The 22,995-nt window shown below is 40.1% G+C and overlaps 1 protein-coding gene across 1 annotated transcript in view; it reads left to right on the top strand.

Annotated features, from left to right (window-relative positions):
* The first annotated feature begins 1,164 nt into the window (after nt 1–1,164).
* BANK1 (B cell scaffold protein with ankyrin repeats 1) overlaps nt 1,165–22,995 on the top strand; it is a 135,474-nt gene continuing 113,643 nt past the window's right edge. The window contains exons 1-2 of the mRNA XM_066317873.1: nt 1,165–1,294; nt 19,623–20,021. Of these exons, the coding sequence (XP_066173970.1) occupies nt 1,282–1,294; nt 19,623–20,021 (412 nt within the window). The 5' untranslated portion in view covers nt 1,165–1,281. The remainder of the gene's footprint in view (nt 1,295–19,622; nt 20,022–22,995) is intronic.

Below are 22,995 nucleotides of genomic sequence, written 5' to 3'. Positions count from 1 at the left end.
ACAGGACAGTGTGAGAGAAAACCAAACCCCAACACTCGCACGGCTGGAAAGGCCCGGCTCCCCACCGCAGACCACCTCGGCAGCGGAGGGCTCGTACGGCGGGCGGGGGGCGATGCCGGGCTGTGTGTGTGTGTGCTCAGGGCAGGACGATGCCGGGCTGTGTGTGCTGAGGGGAGGACGATGCCGGGCTGTGCGTGTGTGTGTGCTCAGGGCAGGACGATGCCGGGCTGTGTGTGTCTGTGCTCAGGGCAGGACGATGCCGGGCTGTGTGTGTGTGTGTGCTCAGGGCAGGACGATGCCGGGCTGTGTGTGTGTGTGCTCAGGGGAGGACGATGCCGGGCTGTGTGTGTGTGTGCTCAGGGCAGGACGATGCCGGGCTGTGTGTGTGTGTGCTCAGGGCAGGACGATGCCGGGCTGTGTGTGTGTGTGTGCTGAGGGCAGGACGATGCCGGGCTGTGTGTGTGTGTGTGCTCAGGGCAGGACGATGCCGGGCTGTGTGTGTGTGTGCTCAGGGCAGGACGATGCCGGGCTGTGTGTGTGTGTGTGCTGAGGGCAGGACGATGCCGGGCTGTGTGTGCTCAGGGGAGGACGATGCCGGGCTGTGTGTGTGTGTGCTCAGGGGAGGACGATGCCGGGCTGTGTGTGTGTGTGTGCTCAGGGCAGGACGATGCCGGGCTGTGTGTGCTCAGGGGAGGACGATGCCGGGCTGTGTGTGTGTGTGCTCAGGGGAGGACGATGCCGGGCTGTGTGTGCTCAGGGCAGGACGATGCCGGGCTGTGTGTGTGTGTGCTCAGGGCAGGACGATGCCGGGCTGTGTGTGTGTGTGCTCAGGGCAGGACGATGCCGGGCTGTGTGTGTGTGTGCTCAGGCGAGGACGATGCCGGGCTGTGTGTGTGTGTGCTCAGGGGAGGACGATGCCGGGCTGTGTGTGTGTGTGCTCAGGGCAGGACGATGCCGGGCTGTGTGTGTGTGCTCAGGGCAGGACGGTGCCGGGCTGTGTGTGTCTGTGCTCAGGGCAGGACGATGCCGGGCTGTGTGTGCTCAGGGCAGGACGATGCCGGGCTGTGTCTGTGCGCTCAGGGGAGGACATGGGTGGCGCCCAGGGGCAGCGCGGCCGCAGCAGCCGGGGAGGGCCCCGCGCTTCCGTCGCGGCGGGGGCGGCGGCCGGGACAGCGGCCTGGGGCCGGGGCTGAGCTCTCGGGCCGGGACAGAGCCCCGGGGCCGGGACAGAGCCCTCGGGGCCGGGACCTTGGTGGCCAGGACAGCGCAGGCAGCGGAGCCATGAGCCCGGCAGGTCGGTGCGGGGCGGGTGGCGAGGGCCGGGGGGTTCCCACACGGAGCTGTGTCCCGGTGCGGTGCTGGGGAGCGGAGGCCCTGCCCTCAAGTGCTGGCGGTATCTAATGCATCACTTATGGTCTCGCAGTACCAACGCTGCTTTGCTGAAGAGGAGAAGCCAAAAAGTTAGGAAATTAAAGAATAGAAATTGTACGAGCAATGCAAATTCGGTCCTACATGTGTATCCACTCCGGGATAGTCTTAATTGGCTAATCACGTGCTGTATCATTAATTAAAAATTGATCATCGCCTTGCAGTCTCTCAGCTCTCCGTATGGGATCCAGCCTGTAGCACGCAGCAAAACTGTACTAGACTCTGCACAGGAATATCAATTCTTTGTTTATGCTTTTCTTGGTGTTTATGGCAATATCTGGGTGCCTCAAAACTGTTAGTATTTTGTTACTCCCTTGGTAGTGTTGGAACACATTATCCCATTGACTGGTGGAAAAATTTGATGAAAAGGTAAAATCACTTACAAGGGGCTCATGGAAATCAGAGGCAGCCCTTAATCTGAACCGGAACCTGTGACTCCATGTCTCTGTGCGCATTCTTCCCAGTTGTGTTCTCTTATTCACAGAACTACTGTCTCTTTACTGCTCTCATTTTCTTCACGTGTCTTTGCAAGGCTCAGCAACACTTACATCAAGCCAGTGACTACCAAGCTGGGCACTCAGTTAAAAGGAGATGAAAGACGTGTAGCCAGATACCAGAGGTTTGACAGACTTGCTTGCGGGGAGCTCAGCTTTATTTTTGTGATTCTTTTATTGGGTGGGACAATATTTTATCCTCATTTTCTGAATGAGGAATCAAGAAAGAGAAGTCTGAGGGCCTGAGTCTTCAAAGGTGACTCAATGTGTTGTTTTTCGGTTCTGATTCATCATTTTAAATTACTGCTTCAGATGTCAAGACAAGGTTTTTACCAAGTGCTTTATATTTTGCATCATTTTATAACATTAGAGTAATCACATTAGTTATTAATTATCGAGTGTAGCTTTGTAATGCATTAGCCTTGCAAGCAATCTTTACCTACTACTCTCATTATACAGATAAAAACATTGGGGAAGAAAGGCAAAGTGACTTTTCCAGATGTTTTACAATAAGTTAGTTGTGGATAAAATATCAAAACTCAGTATTGCTTTGCTTTCTACCTAGGTCTGGTGGTGAAATGGGTATGGTTATTTTACTGGTTGTTTTCTATCTAGACCCAACTTCCAGCATTGCAAGCTTCTTTAGAAGCTTTAGATGAAGAAAGTCGTGTATATGAGCAAAACTAAATTTAATAGCATTTTCAAATGTGTATATGCTATCCCAATTATTAGGCAAACTGATATTTGTGGATGTGAACAGTTGGCAGGGCAGTATTCTGATAATCACAGAAATATGCTCAGTGATCATTTTGTATCAATGACAGGATACAACTGTGCATGACCTGAGGGCGTATGGTTTAGAGTCTGGATCTTGGTGGAAAAAGTCAATCAAATCCTGAGTATGCATGCGAAATAGCTGGAGTAATTGCTGAGTAAATATGTAAGAGCACCAAAGAGGGATGGCTGCTTTCCCAGCTGCTCACAGCCAGTTCCACACATTGGCAGGGGAACAAGTAACAGTAGGCTCAGTCAGCAGAGGATGTGCTGGCCTTCTACTCTGGCATCATTTTTCTCTGTCATTATTTCAATGTATTGCTCTGTCTAAGCCTCATCCACCTGTGACCTCTGTGCACAAACCTCTCTCCTGCAGGTTTACCACAGCATCAAACCTTTCTTTTATAGAACAACATCTGTTGTGTATAGAGGGGCACAGAGGTGTGTTTTCTCTTGATGGAACAGCATCTGTGAGGTATTGTGAGGTTGCATCAGGTGGATTGCACAAGGCCTGGTCTAGCTCAAATCTGAAAGCTGTTTGGGATGCTTGGTGGGAGAGATAGGCTTGTTACTTGTCAGGTAACACCTGACAAGATGAACTCACCTAGATGAACTTTATGCAAATTCCATTAAAGTTGCTGTAGCTAGTAGAGATAAAACATCTGTAATGCATGATCTTTGATGACATCTTCCTTGAGCTGAGGCAGGGGGCACTGACAGGATAACTCCATTGCTATGCTTCACTGGAGTCATCACTCCTCTCCACACTGGGGAATGTAATTATCTTCATTCAGATCTTTCCTTGTGTGTCCTTTATTTACACAATGTACATTTCTGTGTCTTCAACGGTTTCTAGGTCAATGTTTATGTAAGTGGTGTTCTGGGAAGGAATCTAGACAGTGAATAGACACAAGTAATACTTGATTTTTATTTTTTTTTCTCAAGAATTAGGGAGTGCTTGAATTTTTAGTAGTCAGTAATTTTTCAGCTCCTTCACTTTTAGGGAAAAAAGAGTTCTCAGACAATAATTTTATTCAAAATCCAAGAGGTCTAGTGGTGGAGTTTTGAAGCAGATTCAGTAATAACATCATAATATGAATCTTAATATTCATATTCGATATTAATTATTAAGTAACATTAATATTATTAATAATGTATTAGTAATTTGAGTATCAGAGAAGTTATCATTTGCCTTCAGAAGTGTTGGGATGCTCATCCAGATTCAAAAGTTGATCCTAACAAGCTATGTTCCTTATGCCGATGCTCTCCCATTTCCCTTCTGTTGCAAGCAACAGTTATTGAAGTTTGCATAGGAGCAATTGACCACCCACATTTGAAAAATTGTGTCACTGATGTCGTCATAAAGGTGAAAGAAAGCAGCAATCTCAGTTTCTTAAAAGAAGAACATGTGTGCCCAGGGACTCAAACCCCGCAGTGTGACTCCTTCCCTGTCTGTGTATCTCTTGAAGCTGGTCTTTGAGGATTTGATTAGTTTATATACTCCTTTATTTGCTTGTAGGTAATAAAGAATGTTTTATCTCCTCTAACAAGATTAAGCGCCCCAATGCAAACAGCAGCAATAGCTTGTGCTATAATTATATCCCCAAGGGAGGCGCAATGATTTCTGACTATCATTAAAAAAATAAAGTTGTTCTGACCTTTTTTATAAATCAAAATTAGACTACTGCAATGTGAACTGTAATAAAAAACCCCTATGTTTTATTAAATGTAATAATTAAATGTTGTAAAACAAAAGGAATAATTTCTGAATAGTATTGAAAATATTTTTAAACCACTGTGAAGATAGGGAGTCACAAATACCAAGATTTAACTTTGAAACTGAAATCTATTTCATGTGATGAGTTTGATGTTCATTTAATGTTTATTGGCTCCCTGCATTGTAAAAAAGCAAGGGCTTGTATGAAGCCACAGTGTATAATCTTGCTGTCACAGGCCTGATAGTTAAAGCAAATTGGTCTTACCATCCCCATAATTTGTTTTTCAGCGTTACTGGGAGCTTTTGTGTACAGTTAGGTAAGAACAGTCTTGCACATTTGACATTGAGACAGTTCAAGCAGAGGTACAGCTGAGTTTGGAAAGCACCCGTTCGCATTCAGATCACATGCTTAACAGCTGGAAAGAACTTGAAATTTTACACAGGTGTTTATAAATAGCTGCAGTCTGCAGCTAAGGTTCACTGCTGTTGCTTCTGTGTAAGAAATAGGGAATTCATGTAAGACCATGAAGCTGAAATGCAATGCCTTTGTCAAGTTTCATTGTTTTTTCTCTGTACTTACTGGGAAACTTACTTCAAGTGAATTGCTCAATCTTGCAGGTTTTCATAGCTGAAAAAAATGTATGACTGGTCATTCTGCTGCAGTGTACCACAGCTTCTGTCTGGCCTTGCAACCTTGGGTTTCTTTTCTGGGGAAACCAATATCAGAAGAGAGGCTTTCCTGGTTGCCAGAGTTTTCCCTGACACCAGGTTCAGGTGCCACTGAATAGAGCAGATGGATCCAAGAGCTAACACCTGGTCCTAGATCCCTACTCTAGACATGCATAAAAGAGTTTCCTTACAACAAAAAATGTTGGACTGAAAGATAAACAACTCCCTGTCCCCAAACCTGGCTGAGACCCTGTCACAAACAGTTCAATTCATGCCTAAATGTGCTACATCCTCCACATTTCTCAGCGTTGGGGACATGCATGTGTTGTATCTCTCAAACAAAGCAAGATATATTCCTGTCAAAATGCAATGAAGTAATGATATTTTCACTCACTATTTATTGTTGTACTTGCTTCCAATTAAAAACTAAAAACAAAACCCAAACTCCAAAAGAAATATTAATTTTTTTTAGTTGTTTTCTCTACAGGGTGAATGTTAAGTTGTGAACAATAAATAATTCAAGTTTGTTTACTGTAGTTGGTACAAAGTGGGGTTTGTCTGTTTGTTTTTAATATCATATTAAAAGTACAATTTAAATAGTAAGCATTATTATTTTCCAGTGGAAAATGTAAAAAATTCTAGAAGCTTTGGGAAAGATGGAACAATGAGGAGAATGACATTTATGAATTAAGCTTTTTAGAAATAAGGTAATATATGCTAAACATATTTCCATGTAGTGTACCCTTCTGTTTTTTCATAATTTTCATTTATTTGTGAAGCATTTATAGTTTAAATAGCTGAAAAGAAAAAAATTATGGTATGCCTGGAATTAATTGAACATTGACAATTTGTAGTCATTTGAAGACTGAAAATAAAAGCCTTCATGTTGAGCAGTGCTGTGTTCCTCTGTAAAAATGAAAGGCTAAATACAGTACAGGCTTCAAGGCAGTTTAATGCTAATGATAGTGAGCACTAAGTGAAAACAGGCAATACTTTAATCAGAAGCCACAAGTGTGGTGTTACTCTGACTTATTAAAATTTGTGATTGAAAAGACTTGGGAACCTGCTTTTTATTAAATTATAATATGCATGGTGACAGAAATAAACTTCTTAAATTAACAGAAGTGTATTAACAGCGGAAACCAGATATCTTCTGAGTTTGATTAGGTTCCCTTAAAAGATACGAAATACTGTGGGAAACTAGTAAATATTCACTATTCAGTATAAACCCCATCAAGAAGAAGTGATTTCCTAAGGCATTTTGTTAGTAAGATTTTTTTTGCAATATTTGCAGTAACATTCCTGTAATTCATTTGTGGCTGAAGTGTGTAGTGCTGGCCAGGAGTTGTGCTTGAGCTGGTGTATAAAAACTCCTGAGAAAGCAGTCAGTGTATCCCACATTGTACAAACAGACTGTGTGTACCTAGAACATGTTGTCATTGTAAACTCAGTTTAGAGGAATATTTTAGAAGGAGAAAAAAAAATCCTCTGAAAAATGACTACTTGATTGTTATTTTTCAATTGCCTTTTGTTTGAGGGCACTGAAATAAATAATCCGCGTAAGTTATAGTCTCCATTCAAGTTTACTTCAAAGTGAGGGAAGGTCAGAACCCACACACAGCAGGAGCAGAGTGAGGCTGAGTGGGCCCTTCCAGGAATTGGTTAGAAAGGCATTTCAGGTATATAAAAGATAGGAAAGAAGGGATGAAGGAAAGGTAAAGGTACAGGCAAGGATAATGGCACTTTCCCAGCGGGAAAAAGTGCAGGGACCCCCAGGACCAAAGGGAAGGCAGCAGCCACCAGAACAGCAATTGAGAAGGAATCAATTGTTTGTAACAAAGAACATTAGAAAGGGATTGTTAAAGAGTGTCAGGATCTACTGTTGTACTGGGGGCTCACCACACCAGAGCCCATGCTGAACAAAGTGTGTTTCCTAGTGGACACGGGAACTTGTGTCTAATTTCAATTTTATGCCAAAGGGGAAAAAAATTAAAAATATTCTTTTGATAAGTGGGAAAGATGTGTAGGCATATTTTATTCAAGCACTATTGATGTATGTGTGTGTATTTTATCTTCATAGCTGCCTTTGCCCATTCCCTTCAAACACATTGTACAGGGTTGGGAGAGGCTATGAAGAATGAGACATGAACAGTAAGTTGGCTTGTGTCCACTGAGTTGTTTTGTGCTTTTTCTCTGTGTAACAATATTCATTGCTTTGGGGGTTTTTTTAACCCAGTTTAAGACTCTGTACTGACTGGGTGCAGCAAAACTGAAGGGCTAACATGAGCCAGGTGAGTTCCCTGGCTTGCTCAGATCCTGGTGCTAAGGAGCCAGCTCCTCGGGAAGATGATGAATGGAGGGACCAGGCTGGGAGGGAAGTTGTGGGAGAGTCTTCTTCACATCCCTGGCCTGGTTATGATGTGTTGCTGTGGGGTGCTGAAGGCTGCTCCCCTCTGAGAGCTGAGGGTGCAGAAGATCAGAGGTTGCTTGAGGTAATTTGTGTTGACTCGAGGTCATTGGAGTCCCTGGTAGGGGTCACTGGAGGTTATTTGGGCTGACTGGGAAGAAGCCCCGCTAGCACAGACAGTGCCTTTGGCCTTTGCTGTTCATAACCTCCAACCAGGACAGCAGAGACAGCAGTCAGGACAGCTGGACACAGGTGGACCCACAATACTTGGATCAAGGTCTCTAACGCCCCAGAGATTTGGACTTCTCAGGAGGAGGAAAAGGTGGGAGACCTCTGCTACCAGTGGCCACAGCAAGGAACTCTAGTGATTCATGGACTAATATCAACTGTCACTGTCTACTTTATTATCTGTATTTACTTGCCACTCCTGGTGCAGGGATCAGAGGTAGAAAAGTCAGGAGGGGCTGCTTCAAGTGTTCCTGGTTGTTAGAAAGGGTTAAGTTAATAATAACTAGGGTTTGTAAAGACAAATTGAGAATTAAAAAGCAGAGGGATTGAGAGGAAAGTTCATATCTTTACAAACGATTTGATGGGTGAAGGTATGGGTGTTAATGTCTTTGAAATGGGTCTTAATGTCTCAACCAACTCTGGGCAGCAGGTTGGTTGCAGAGCCCAGACAGCTTGTTTCCTGAAACAGGGAATGGTCTGCACAAGCCTGAACTTCTGAACTGTGGGGTAAAGTAGGTTTAAGGGGGGATATGCGGTAGGCAGTTTGGGAAGGCTGTACCTTTCTAGTGCCTCAGCTAATAGGGAAAGGAAGAGGGCAACATGTGGCCGGGAGTTTGGAATAAAAGGAGGCTGTGCCCTCCAAAAGCTCAAGAGGGAAAACCCCATGGGTGTGTGCCCCAGTGGAATCTCTGCATTTATTCATTTTTTTGAATGAAGTTGCAGGACTCCTCTGTCTCCTTTTTGGATGTAAACCTCTGGGGTTTGTGCATTTTCCTGGCAAAAGCAAGGCCTTCAAGTAAGCCAGATAGACCCCAACATCTTTATGAGTGTCTAAATGGTTCTAGCTCTGTCCAGAAAGTAAACTCTAGCAGCTTAATCTTACTTTTAATATCTAAAGGTAGTTTGCATTTCAAATTCATCTGAATCTTTTAAACAGTATTTTTTAAAGGTAGGCTGATATTATGAAAAAACTTTATAAAGATTTAATCAAATAATAGAAGTGGTCTTTCTTGGAAAGGATGTTCCATAGTATCAGGGAAATCTAATAAAAATGCACAAAATTCAATATACTTTTTTTCCTCCACCCCCCAAGATGTCTACTTGTAGATATTTCACTGAGTCTCCGGTTGCTGTAGACTTCCTACCTAACATGTAAAGCTAATTCCTCAGCCTAATGTGTCTCAGAATAATTCTATTTAATCAACAAAGCCCTGTTGCTGTGCACTATCAAAGGAAATTTTGCCAGTGTTTTTAATCAAAACTTTAAGGCTCTTATGCATGCATTCTGGTTTTGTAACACAGTAAGCTTATCATTAAAGCTTGCAAATGTGTTTCTCTCCCTTATCAATTCTGTTCCCTGTTCAAGACTAGCTATTTTAGAGGAGGCCAGATCTAATTTGGCCTTGAATTAAATAGTCTATAATGACTGAATTGAGAAAAATGTATTTTCAGTGAAAGTTTAGGCCACATCCTACATTTAGCAGTTTGGAAACAGAAGAATTTTCTGCTTGAAGGGCACATCCAGGACAGTTTCATTTTAATTTTCTGCTAGTTCTTGCCAAGGTATTGTCAGTTGGTTTTTCTAAGAGAGTTTGAAAACAGCTATGTTTCATTGGCAAACCTGCAGCCTGTATTTCAACACTGATGCTTACAGAATTCATTAAAATGTCAAGCCATGTTTCTATATTTTAGCTTGCAAATATGTGATGTATACCATAGTTTTTGTACCCCCACCTACTGTTAAGTCCATGCTCATTTTGAATAACATGTATAATGATGAATAACATTCATTTTGAACACAACTGTGCTTTAAATAACATAGTTAAAAGGCAGAACTCTCCTTTCAAACTGTGACAACTCATTCATTGGATGTAACATTTTGGAGACTTCTATGAAAAGCTAGTCCTCTTTATCAGAAATCAAGGGTTGAATATTAACTTAAAATACTTAAAATGTTATAAAAGCCAATTGCTTTATTTTATTTCTCTCACCACAGCTATGCCAGAGATGAGAGTTGTAGCATTTGAATTTCCGAATGTACATGCTCTCCCCTAAACAATCTCTTTTGCTTAATAAGTGAAAAAGTTTTCCCTCTTGTGTAACAAAAAAACCCCAATCCAATACTGGACAAATCATAGTTCTGAATCTAAGTCTTTATTAAAGTAGTAGAAGTCTTTAGAGGATTGTTTCCAAACTTAAGTTCCTCTACTTTTATAGGTTTTTATTTCTTACTGAAAAATCAGAACGATGAGAAATTTCTCAAGAGGTGTCTGCTCTGTCATTTTTTGAAATTGACTCTTGAACATGTTGTTTTGTTTGTGGATATTTTTCTTCTTGGTATATTGCCAAAATCTGGATCACTGCATTTTGATACCATAGTAAGCATTTAATTTGAGAAATGTTTCATTTTGTTTTGGTTCCAATTAGCCAGGCCAGGTACCTATAAGTGCATGGAACACTACAGGAGCATATGGCACTGCAGTCTGTGTCAGGTATAGATTCAGTAAAAGTGGCTGTGTTGAAAAGTGAGGCACCTGCTTTGGCACAAGCGTGCCCGAGAGAGTATGAGCTCAGGTTCCTGCTCATGGTGTACTCTAGCACTGAGTGGGTGTGGTCAGGGAGCACTCTGAGTGCTCCTAGTGCTGCAAGGCTACTTCACCATTGGTAAGCAGTGTTCCCTACTAAACAGGACATGCAGAGCTCAGCAGTAGGGCCTAAGAGGGTACATTACAGGGTACATTGAAGAGAGTTTATTTTAGACTTCCTCCAGTCTGGTCCTATGGCCTTACAGGTATTGCACATGTGATTCCAAAGACTTGAGATGTTTGTGCAGTTTCAACATTAATCTTCAGTAGATGGAAAATGGAACACGGGCAGAATAAACGCCAGAGGAGAAAAATTAAGACTGCACATTGTGTTTCATACTTTTACCAAATATGCAAATAGTTACTGTTGAGCAGCTGGCACTCGGTAACGTGTTAAACTGTGGGATCCTGAGGAGTCTTACATTAGACACTAATGAAATACAAGTACAATGATGATGGTGATAGACCTATGACAGCATCAGCCCGTTTTATTTTAAGATCTTCCTTTTTCTGAATGTTCAAGAGGAAAGTAAAAATTTAGTTATACAGATTTGGTCAAACAACAAGGGACTTGATGATGTAAAAAGCAAGATGCTTCATAATTCTTTGGTCCTGGCCTGTCTACCTCAAGCTTCTGAGTTTTACTATATTTTAACTACACTGGTTCTCTGACTGTAGTGAGATAAGGTTTAATTTGGTCTCAAAAATGGTTCAGGAGAGATTTGTTTTCACTTTCTTTTCTGTACCTTTCTAACTAGAAATGGATGATAGTGTACTTGAAAAGGTGGAAGTACTGGTGAGATATTTTTCTTCCAGTGTACATTATTCTGTAGGCATGCTTTTCCTGTTTCTATCCCACAATGAGGCTAAACTGCAATGACAGCAATGTATGGCAGGTATGTATGTGTTGTATGATAAATCTGTTTGCAAGAACCTCAATATACAGAATTAGTTTATTTCCAGGAAGCATCCTCGTGGGCTAAAGGAGTCGAAATTATACAAAATCTTTAGGCAAGGTGTTCCCACTAGAGAACGACCCAAAATTGTAACCCAGGTAACTCTCCAATTTGTTCTTGTTTTAGGACCATTAATAATTTTGGGAATGTATTTTGCACAGGGAGGGAAGATAACTGCATTTGTTAAACTTATACCCAGGAGATATTTTTATTGAAAAAATGTCTTTTGAATCTTATGTAAACTGTAGCAGTATTTGGGCATCGCAGTCAATTTTGCAGGCCCGTGGTTGAATTTATGAAGGCAGGTAGGCATTCATTTAACTAAGCTGTTTTCTTAAACTGATGAACAGAAATAAAAGTAGTATGTTATATAACTAGTCTGTAGAATCTTTGTCTTAAGGCAGTAGAGAGGAAGCAGAGGTGGGTTTTATGTGGAGAAGTTAACCTTCCAGTGAAGTTGTTCCTGAGTGTTTTATTTAGCTTGGTTTCTAACTCACTTTTAGCTCTGTCATTGCTCATTTTATGAAACTGCACTTTTATGTAATGATTTTCTACTTCATTTACTTCCGTCTGTGTACAACATTAGCATGAATGCTGTTTAAAAGGTCAAAACAAAAATGTAAAGTGGTTGGCCAACACTGATGGGGGATTTCATTGTTATTGTTTGGGCCTTTTTATTGATGGTCATATAGTTGTCAGAAAGGGAGGAAAGAAATGAACTGAAACTGGACGACAATTTCTTCTATAGCCTCATAACTTCGATGTGTTATACATGAAACAAAAACCGCTTCTCACATTTACTTAAATTTCTGGATGAATGCTCAAGTAAATGAGATGCATTAAAAATGGATTTAAAATCAGACCGCAAAAGCAGGAGAAGATGAAGTTATCTAATTTGTGGGAGCTCAGAAGCCCTCCCTCAGTACTCTGCTGACATGTGACAAAGGAAGCAGTAGGTTTAGAAATCCAGGAAGTGTGGATGATACACTGGAACATGTTGCCCGGAGAAGCTGTTGATGCCCCATAAAAGGAAACATTCAAGGCCAGGTTGGATGGGCTACTGAACAACCTGGTCTAGTAGAAATGAGATGGTCTTAAAGGGTCCTTTCCAACCCAAACCATTCTATGACTGCTCTGAGAGAGTTCAACCAGATTTCTACAGATTTCTAGTGTCAATGGTAATCAGTAGTTTAAGAATTGTTGGAATGTCATCTATGGTTGATTCAGTGTATTTGATCACATTACAAATGCAGGGAACACAGAAATCTCTGAGCATAAATTGCAGTAAATGGTGCTATTTATTGATAAACGTAGCCTGATGATCAGTGTCTGTCAAGTCACTGGCATACAAAATAGATTACTTACTACAAGTGTAAGACAATTTTCTTACTGCACTAAGTCAGGATGAGAACCTATAAAGAGATTGTGATAAGAGAAACACTGGCAATTAAAAAAAATCAAATAAAGAAGAGGATGCTTTGGTCTGCCCTAACAAGACATTTTGAAATTAATTTGTTTTTAGTATTTCATGCTTATAAAGCCATACTTATAGTGATAGTGTAAGGGAAATCTTCAGGTGGTGGTTGTTTGTGGTAGCAATAGCATCTATTAATGCAAACTTGATGCAGCTTGCTCAGGTTTTCCTGTGACTTTAAAGACTTTTTCAGGTTTTCATGTGGCCTTAAATACTTGTTCCATGGCAATCATAAAAAGTGGTATATTACTCCAGCTCTTCATGCTGTCATTATGATATATTTTGCTCATGATTTGTTCATGTCTAAATCATTTCTGCATTACCTGGTTGTTTTGTGCTAAAATCTACTGAAAGTGTGATTTGCTCTCAAGGAATGACTGCAATGACAGGAAATTCTGCCACATTGCAATTGTGATAAAGGAGGAGGTCTACCCTGAAATAGAGAAATGAGTTCTGACCTCTATATCCCTATATCCCATGTTTGTGTTTAGCCTTGTTCACTAGAAGCAAGAGCACCTGTCCATCAGTAGTTATTCAGCTGTAAGTATTCATGGGACAGATCAGAGAGAAAGTCTTAAACCAGGAAATAAGGCTGTATTACTTCTGAGACAGCTTCTAATAACAACTTTTTTTAATAACAGCTTTTTGGGCATAATGTTAGCTTTGTCGTGTTTGATAGTCAGGTATCTTTCTGATCTACCTGTGCCAGGTTGATGCTGGGGAAAGACACCCCAGGAATTTATTTGGTTCTGTGTTCCCACTGTTACTATAGGGAAGATCAATGGAATTTCTTTACAGGAAAAAACAGCTAGATCAAGCATAAGCTCATTTGTGCAAAAATTGTTCCTCTCTGTAGAACCTAATTTTGCCCACTCCAGACCTCTCTAAGCTTTGTAAGAAGAAGGATGAAGACATGAGGCTTGATTTTATACAGATAGAGCAAGTATTTGTTTTCACATACAATTTAGCAATTACCAACAGAAAGTACATAAACGATGAAAATGTTCTTATTACATGCTAGTTAAATAGGCATTTGAGAATAGAAGTGCAGCCACTGCTGGCTGATACAGTGAGGGCAGGAATGCCCTGTGTTTTAGGATAATTGCTTTAATTGAAACAGGTGTACCGTAGTGCTGCAGCAATTTTGCTGCTTTGTGATCTCACTCTAAAATTTAAAAGTGGCTTTTATAATTTTAATTTCCTTTACTGAAACACCTCAGAGAAGCAACATGAAATGCCTTGAAAACATTTTCCATTATCTGCAAGTAGTTCTAAAGTGCTTTCTGCTGTCCTTCCCGCGATGAATGCATTTTGGCTTGCTTCTGGGGATTTGCCTTGCAGAATTCCAGCAGACAAGAGGTGCTGCATTTTGAGACACATTTACTGGACGTGAATGAAGTGTGCCGACTGGGAAAATCAATGCCTTCTGGATGGGTGAGGGGCAGTTTGTTATGCCAAGGCTACTCATTAGTGCTGAATTAAATGTTCTCATTCTGTTTCCAAATGTTAGATTGCAGGTGTTGGTGGAAGTGCTAGTGAAACTTTTTGCAGCTCTTATCATATCACTGTTAGTGATCAGGGCAAGCAGTGTGAAGAGATGAATGTTTGAATTTTTGTCAAAAGATTGCAAAGAAGCCAAGAGACTAAAAATCTTTAGATTCTAAAGTCTCATTTGAACTAGTATGTATGCTTGTCATTCTCATTCTACATACAGCCCAGATGGAAATGAATCTTCTTGAGAGTAGAAGAAAAGTTTTGAAAGTCTCTGAGCAAAGAGAGGAGTCTGGGTTATTTTATGCTTTCTTATATTTCTCATGCTCCCTTTTTTTTCATTGTGTCATGACCCTTAGCTATATCCACAGTTTCATCCTACAGGGTGAAGTAGGTAAGTGCATTCAACTTGTAAAGTCTTGAATAGCTCTATCCTGGCACTGGGAAAAAATACTGCTCCTTTTTGTGTAAGTTTTTAGCATGAAAAGATACTCATGGTAATCCTGGAGAGTGTAGTCTGCTATTCACAAAAGAATTAAAGATGCAACGGATGTCATTCCATATCACTTATGTTGCCCAGATTTATCATCAATATATTATGAGAAAGTGAGTGAGAACTTCTGTGCCTTTCCACTTCTCCTTTGAGATATTTAACTACTGTACTTATTTTAGCAAATTTTTGCTGATGGACAGTAGTTCACTGCATACTGACAGAGTTCATACATTTCTTTCTTAAATGTCTTTCCTTTTAAGACTGATATTTTAAAAAAATAAAACAACCTTCCATTCTCCAAGTGAGGATGTCTGTGGCAGGAAGAAATAAAAGGGAAAAAATTTATGCTTTGTCTAGCAGTTGATCCTGTCCTTTCTCAACGTAGTGGTGGAGAACAATTTGAGAGAGTGTTTTCTTCACATAGATATCAAAGGGATGGAGGTGAGGACTGTAAACAGACTTCCATTTTCGTTAGGACTGACTGTAGCAGGCTTGGTGTGTGGTAATAGGAGTTCATGGGCAGCTGAGTGAACAGCAGGGAATTGCACTGTTAGGTTCCAGTACCCTAACTGGAAAAGACTCTGGAGAACCCTGAGAAATATGGTGATCTGTCACTGTTAGGGACACGAAAGAACGAAGCAGGCCAGCAGGAGGTCAAGCAGGAAAGCTTCTACTTTATTTTTCTGACTCCATATTATATACAGTTTTACAAGCAGGCCAAGATTGGCTACACAGGTAGTCACCTCTTCGACCTCGTTGGTGAACATCACCATTGATCATCTTTCTCCTCCCAGAGGAGAAGTATGCAAACAATAGATAATTTCTAAAAACATACATAGTGTACATGAAGCTGTGTGAGGACAAAATGCAAACAGTGAAAAGCAGGCGAACTTGAGGCAACAGTGATTCATCTTTGCATTAAAACTTGGGTAAAAGTTGATGTTCAAACCTATTTTTTTTTCACCAAAACAAAGTAGTGGAACTGTGGAACCAATTTTCAAACCCTATCGTAATTGAAATCAGCCTTATTTAAGACAGACAAACTAAGTTAGTTAGTTCTGATTTTTTGGAAACAGCTGTAGTAAAATGCAGGTTAAAGATACCTAGAAGTAAAGTACTTCACCTACAAACCTTTGCAGACTCCTACAAACCTAAAAGGCCTTTACAAAGATAGGGAATGAGTTAACACCCATGCAGTGTTATTCTCAAAGATGAGTGTTACCAAGTGCTTCTTGGTCATTTCTAAGCACTCAGAAATTATCTTTTACAAGATTGCAAGGTGATCATAAACTGAGATATCTGTTAAGGAGCAGGGACTAGACCCCAATTTTCAATTTGTTTCCTTTGCCTTCCTTGTGTGTTTGGTGCATTGCAGAGTTACTGAGGTTTCCTTTAACTCTCTAATACACTTGCTTTTTTTTCCCCCTCCTCTTCCCCTAGTATATCTTATAATTCTTGCCATTAAAGACATGTTCTTTTGCCCTATATACACAAGTTCTTGATTTGTGCTTGGTCACAGTAGTCTCATACGATCTAGCCGTTTTTTTCAAAGATCCCTTCAAATGACATGAGATGTGCTTTCTTGGGCTGAGATGTGCTTTCTTGGGCAAGCACATACCAGTAACTAGAGAAGAGTTTTGCCTGTCAGAGAACCTCTTTCAGTATGGATGGCTGCATTAATTCTCTTACTGTTTCTCATTGCTGAACTAATAATGCATTTTATTTCTACCTTTGAGTCAGTTTCCAAGTAGGAGCAGATGAAGCAGAGCTTAATTTTGTCAGGATATGATAGGTTCTATTACATTAACTTTCAAATGAACAAAATTAATCTCAACTTACACTATGTTTCAAGTGCAGTAAATTCAAAAAATTATTCAGTAAGGCATGAAAATAATGAAGAGAAAAAACTCTGGCTGAAAATTAGAGCATTGTTGCTGTATATTCAGTACTGGGTGGTGTTGCATTCAAACTACACTTAATCTCTTTTTTTTGTTTCAGGTTAAAGCAATACTGTATTGAAGGCAGAGTTTTGGTGGGTTTTAGTTTTCAAGTAAGCTGCCTGCATATGTATCTTAGTTGAATCTCTGAAGGCAAAACCACTGTATGACAGGAAAAAGCTACTAGTACATAGAGTAGATTTTTGATAGGGGACAATGTAGCTATTTGTTGGGTAAACTTCCACTCCACAATTCAATTCAGGCAAGCATTTCGAAGTAGTGATATATTTTGCCTTTTGATGCAATTTGGGGTAAGTAAGGTGCAAGCCTTACATTCCTGCTTAGTATTGGAGTTAACTCTTAATACAGAAGGCAGATCAATGTCAGAAAAAAATGAAAGCTTATAATTCAAAACATACCCACATTTGGTTTCCCGTAGGTAATTTGATCACACTTGCTGCTTGCTTCAATAAACATTGCACCAAACTGCAGTATGAAAACCCTAGCTCAACAGCACAGCTCTTCCCTCTGCACACAGATAGAAAAGACAAATTAAATAGGAGAACCGTATTGCATTAGAGCTTTATGAGATGTGCGTTGCAGAGCCTTTATTCCATCAAGTGTGGTGTTAGATGTATTTCACTCCCCTTTCTTACACAAATAAAGCTTTCTTTCTCATATATAAAAATCAATATAGTTAAGAAGAAATGCAATTGAGCCTTCAATAAACATCGTAAAACCGCTTTCTCATTCCTGCTTAGCTAAGATCAAAGCTGCAGACGGGTGCAGATATTCCATATGGAGGTGGAATTATTTTGTGTCTTCTTTTATCCTTTCAGTGCATGTTTCTCACTTTTATCTTTAGCATTTCTTGAGTATTCCAGCCTTGCACTTTCCATTTGCACAGTGGTGAATGAATGTGAAATTCATAGCTTATGAGCTTGTGTGCATAGCCAAGGTTATTTTTTTCTTCCCATACTCTGTATGAAGGAACCCTTACCCTGTATGTAGTTTGGGTTGTCTTAGAAATTACTTTGAAAAGGCAGGAGGGTTCACAAAAGTGCAGGAAAAAAAATTAGGAGGAGTTCTACAATGTCTCTATTTTAGTGGGAAGAGTATTAATCCCAGTTTACAAACTATAATGAAGGCAAGGCTACATAGATTTTTTTATCCCAGCATCATAAACCAATCAATTTTGCTCTGAGTTAAATGAGAAATACACTGCTATTTTTCTTACTTTTAACTTTCAGCATTTCATCAGAAATAGGTATTTTTCATATTTTTTTTACCATGGGAAATACAGTATTCACCTCTCCAAATACATTTTGACAAATATTACCCTATTTTTATATCCTGGTAAGTTAGTTGAAATATCATCACCTGCTACCATGTTGAGCATGGCCCTTTATCATTTCTGTGGCAGAAAACTTTGTGAAAGGGTAAGCATTCACAAATCTCGAAAAGATGGCAACTGCCCTCCAAGCAGCTCATAGACATATAAAGTCAAGAGACTAAATGATAGTGTCCATATTCTACAAGTTTCAATCAGCTTTTACTGGGTAAGCTTGATTTCAAGTTTAATCAGAGTAAAAAATGGATGAACAAGGTGTAGAAATAATTTCTTCTAAAAGGAAGAGAAGACAAATAATTTAAGCATTAATCCTGGACTGGAGATACAGGTTGTTTCTTCTTTTATACATGGACTTATTTGGGATCCTTGACAAGTTTTTTTATTCTCCTTAGCTACATCTGTACTGCGTTTCCAACAGTGCATCCCTCTGCCCACATCCTTTGTGTCCCGTAGAAACATTCTAACTCTGTGTACACCCCCTGTTTCTGTATCTTCTGATCCTCACAGTGCAGCAGCTTAGGCACTCAAAGGAGCTGTGGTGCCCTGCAGGCAAGTGTCAGTCAGGCTGCCTGACCCTGACCAGCAGGGAGACACCCTGAAGCACAGTGACAGTAACCTGCAGAAGCTGTATCTGTTCCTCAGCCCCACATTGTTGCTCCACAGGGCTGTGATTGTGAACTGCTCTGGGGCTATTAAGCTACCCTGGCTTGATGTATGTTGTTATTATGTTGCTTATCAAATCACAGTTTTGGACGGTTTCACACAGCCACGAAATGACTGAGGTTGGATGGGACATCTGGGAGCTCTCTTGCACACCTAGAGCCAGGACCATATCCGGGCACCTTTTGAGTAGCTCCAAGGAGACAGATTTCACACCCTCTCCAGGCAGCCTATGCCACTGCTCACACTAAAAAAAAAGCCTTTCCTGATGCTCAGAGGCAGCCTCCTGTGTTTCAGCTTGTGCCTGTTGCCTCTGTCTCGAACTGTCACCCTAGTAACACTGTGGAAGAGTGTTAGTTGTCTTGCTAGCATCATGTTTTACATCTTAAATGGAAAGAGAATTAAAAGAATACAGTTCTAGATTTATTTTTGGCGTGTCTCAAGTAATTTTCTTAGAAAAAAGACAGTAAAGAAAGATCATGATTTACAATCCTAGCAGCATGCTGACAAAATATCCTAAACATACCAATTAATTTTCTAATTGAGTCAGATCATGTTCATGTGTTCAAATATGTATTCTTTACTTCTGTCATTAAAAGCTCAATGTTCCATTTTTAATACTACTGCCTATTTGTCAAGATTCTAGAAGGAAGCAAAATGTGTGAATTTGCTCTGCTTTCTACACTGCAGTTTCAATATTTATTCTGAAATATTAGTTATTCTAAACATAATACCCTGAGCTATTTTTCCAATATTTCTGTGGACAATCTTTCTGCCTTGGTCTTAGAAATAAGGAGATGGTTGTCATTTCAAGGTGATGAGCTGATTTCTGCTGAAGGTAATTGCTTCAGCACCTCAAGTTTTTATTAGGGGGAGAAACAAACAATCTGTGTTCTGATATTTAGAATGGATTTAAAACACATTTGAAACTTTTTTTTAAATGTTTTCTTCTCTCTAGAAAATACGAAGGATATCCTCGTGATATATGAACAAGAAGCAGAAGAGTGGGCTCTGTATTTAAAATCTCTTTTTGGACTCATAGTGAGCAAAGAAGGAATCTTACTCTACAATCTAGAGGATTCATCTTTCAAGCACCAGGAGCTACTCTCTTTACTGTCTTATAAATGTAAACTCCTGATACTCTCATGTGGACTTCTTAACTGCCTGAATCAAAAGAGAAGTTATTTTCTGGAACAAGTTTTAAAACCTCCAGATAACGTGGTAATTCTGCTTTGCGGAGTGGAGAATTCAGAGAGTCTTTATGAGATACTGACCTTAACTGGAGGCAGCAAAGAGATTTCTACTGATCAGAAACCTGAGGAATATGTTTCTGTTGTTAAAGGAATTATTCAACCAGGTAATATACTACTGCTTGTTTGTAATCCTTAGGTCTCTTACCTCCTGTCAGCTCTTGCTATTTAGCCAAGATTTTGTCTACCAAGCAGAATATTGTGCTTCTTTCTTTGTTACATGCAAGGTGCCATTTTATTGGAGTGGGAGCTTGTGCTTGAGAAAGACATCCTGCAGTTAAAGATTTTAACTCAGAGCTTAACCTAGTTTTGGATGCACATGAACTACCAATAATATTCTTTGGAACACTGGGGTAGAGAGACCCAGCTGAATGAATGACCTAGCTGGATGTCCCTGCTGCCTTGTGCTTAAGCAGGTAAGCTTAAGTGTACTATAGGGCTTTAAAACCTGCCCAGAATATGTCTACACAGTCTGCCTAGATGAAATCAGTGTTTTCAAAAGAACAGTTTAGACTCCTACCCAACCATCTTCAGTATTGAATAACCTTTTCCTCAGTACATATCTCAGACGTGACTATTTGGGCTCATTACAGTTGTCTGTTTTGGTTTCAGAAGGTAATGTTTGCAATTTCTGTCTGTGTCCAATATGTAGCTTCAGACTGAAGCTTCTTGGCAGTTTTTTTTTAATGGGATGAAAACGGTGGGTCTATACTCTGTGTGTGTATGTATAGGAAGTAACTGTGTTTAGATACTATCAGTTGACACATGCACAGGAAATTGCAAACCCTTCTGCAACAATAAACAGTTTCCCTAGAAGCCACAGGAAAGTTCTTTGCTTAGGTCAGTGCATTCACAAGAATACTTAATACGTGTGCCCTTGGGACTTCTGTGTAATGCCAGAGGTTTAGTAGGTGTTCAAATTATCTTTGCTTTGACAGTGACCAATATCAGCAATGTCAGAGATTAGGAGAAAGCTGAATTAATGAATAGTTGTTGAAGGCCTCAGTTTCAGTGTACATTTTTATGAGGGATGCATAGATTGTGGCTGGGATCAGAAAAGTTCAGTGGGCTGGGCTAGATCCAGCACTGGAAGTGGTGATGATGCCTGGTGCGTCAGGGCTAAACCCTCCTCCACATTCAATAGCTTAGAACTACTCTGGCCCTGTTTTTTTGCGCACTGGTGTGCCCTGGCCACCAGCCAGGCCAGCTTAGATCTGTGCTTGATAGACCTCTGCTCTGCTCTCTATTGCATGGTGGAAATGTTCCAACTACACTTAGTTTTTTCATCTGCTTAGTTTTTTCATTTGCTTTCATCTGAGTGTTGATTTAAGCTCTGAGGAATGAAGATGTGTATGGTTTGTCAGTATTTACCTTTGCCTAAAGATAATGGTGTCTGTATATATGATACTCATTTACAGAATCCTGTTAAGCTCTTAGCCTTTGTGATACCTGTGACAGGGATTTTGACAGATTGCACATCTGGGAAAGAAGAGTTTTCCCTTGTTCAGTATATACAAGGATTATTTTTCCCTTGGACTGTGTTTTTTTTGCCTTTCATCAGCAACAGACACACAAGATTTCCCATTTCTCTTCATATAGATTATTGTCTTCAATCCCTTTTGTTTTCAGTGCTCATCCCTACACCCTTATATCCTTGACCCTTTTAGATACAGTGATGAAAACACTTTTGTGTATATTTTTTGTGGTTTTCAGTTCCCTTTTTTCCTGCTGAACTGTTCATTGCTCTTAACCTGTTCTTCCAAGTATTTGTAGCTTCTTGTCTGCCCAGTATTGACAAGATCTGTCACTGTACCAGTCTAAAAAATAATGAGCTTTAATTATAATGCCCCACCACATGCCGTCCACTGCTACTAAATTCTGTTAATACCATTAGGGCAGTGGGCCATCAAGATCCAAGGAGTAATGGATGCCAGGGCTTTAACCTGCAGGCAGTTAGAACAACTGAAGATGGATGCTAAATCAGGTTGTTATTTCACAATTTAACAGTCTCCTGGAGAACGTTAACACTGGCATAGCACGGGTGCTAGAAGTCACCACCCTTCCACTACAGACTTCCCCATACTCAGGAAAGCTCATAGGCAAGGCAAGTTCTTAGCTGTCTCTTCTCTGCTAGGTGCTATTCTCTTTGCAGCATCCCTACAACCTGTGATGGAAAAACTACAAAATAAATCTCATTTTATTTATGCCCCCATAATTATTTCACCTACCAGATGGTGTTGGTTTCGTCTTCTTGGAGCAGACAGGGCTTTATCTGTTAAAATTTCCTTCTGGCTCTAAAGTAGTATATATGCCAAACATTCTAGGCAAAAACCAAAACTAATTAAAATGTTGAGTAAAACTAAATAAAACAGAAGATGCAGGGAGCTTTGTACTCAGCAGAGAACTTTTTTGTCTGTAATGTGGTTCAAACACAAAATCTGAATGGTTTACCATGCCTGTTTGAACATGTTCTTGTAGGAGTAAAGAGAGAACTACAACATGGAGAGTGACCTTTCTAACATATATTTCCAGAATGCTGACAGACTTGATTATATTCGTCTTCTATATGAAGAAGATCACAAGTATTTTTATTGTTGTCAAAAGATTCCTTTTGCAGGATTTGTTTGTAAAATATTTCACTGTTTGAAAATGCCACATCCAAATTCTAAGTTGTTTTTGTATTTTGTAGATCCTGTGCCTATTGCCATAAAAAAGATAATTCCCAGAGAAATATGAGAACACTCAGTTTTATTACTTTTTGTTAACATCAAAGATAGCCCAGTGAGACTCTAGAATTCTGACTTTTTTTTAATCAGCTTTTCCCAATATTGTTGAAAGTAGAATCAGGAGGTATGTTTTGCTTGCATCTGTCTTTTCTTTCTCCTGTTGTCCTTGGTCTGATGAACTGTGTACCCTTTTTTAGACTGAAATATTTTCAATGTATTAATTCAGTATCCTGGGGTACTAAACATAGCTGGGGTTTTTCTCTTTAATCCTGAGAGACTTCAAATTCAGGCAAGCATGTGTTTATGTAAAGGATTTGTAGATAGATAATTACATCTGTAGGTAGTTAACTTGGAT

Source organism: Sylvia atricapilla, chromosome 4, assembly GCF_009819655.1.
Source record: "Sylvia atricapilla isolate bSylAtr1 chromosome 4, bSylAtr1.pri, whole genome shotgun sequence".
NCBI lineage: Eukaryota > Metazoa > Chordata > Aves > Passeriformes > Sylviidae > Sylvia > Sylvia atricapilla.
Note: the sequence above shows the minus strand (reverse complement) of the source record. Positions and strands in the feature narration are given on the sequence as shown.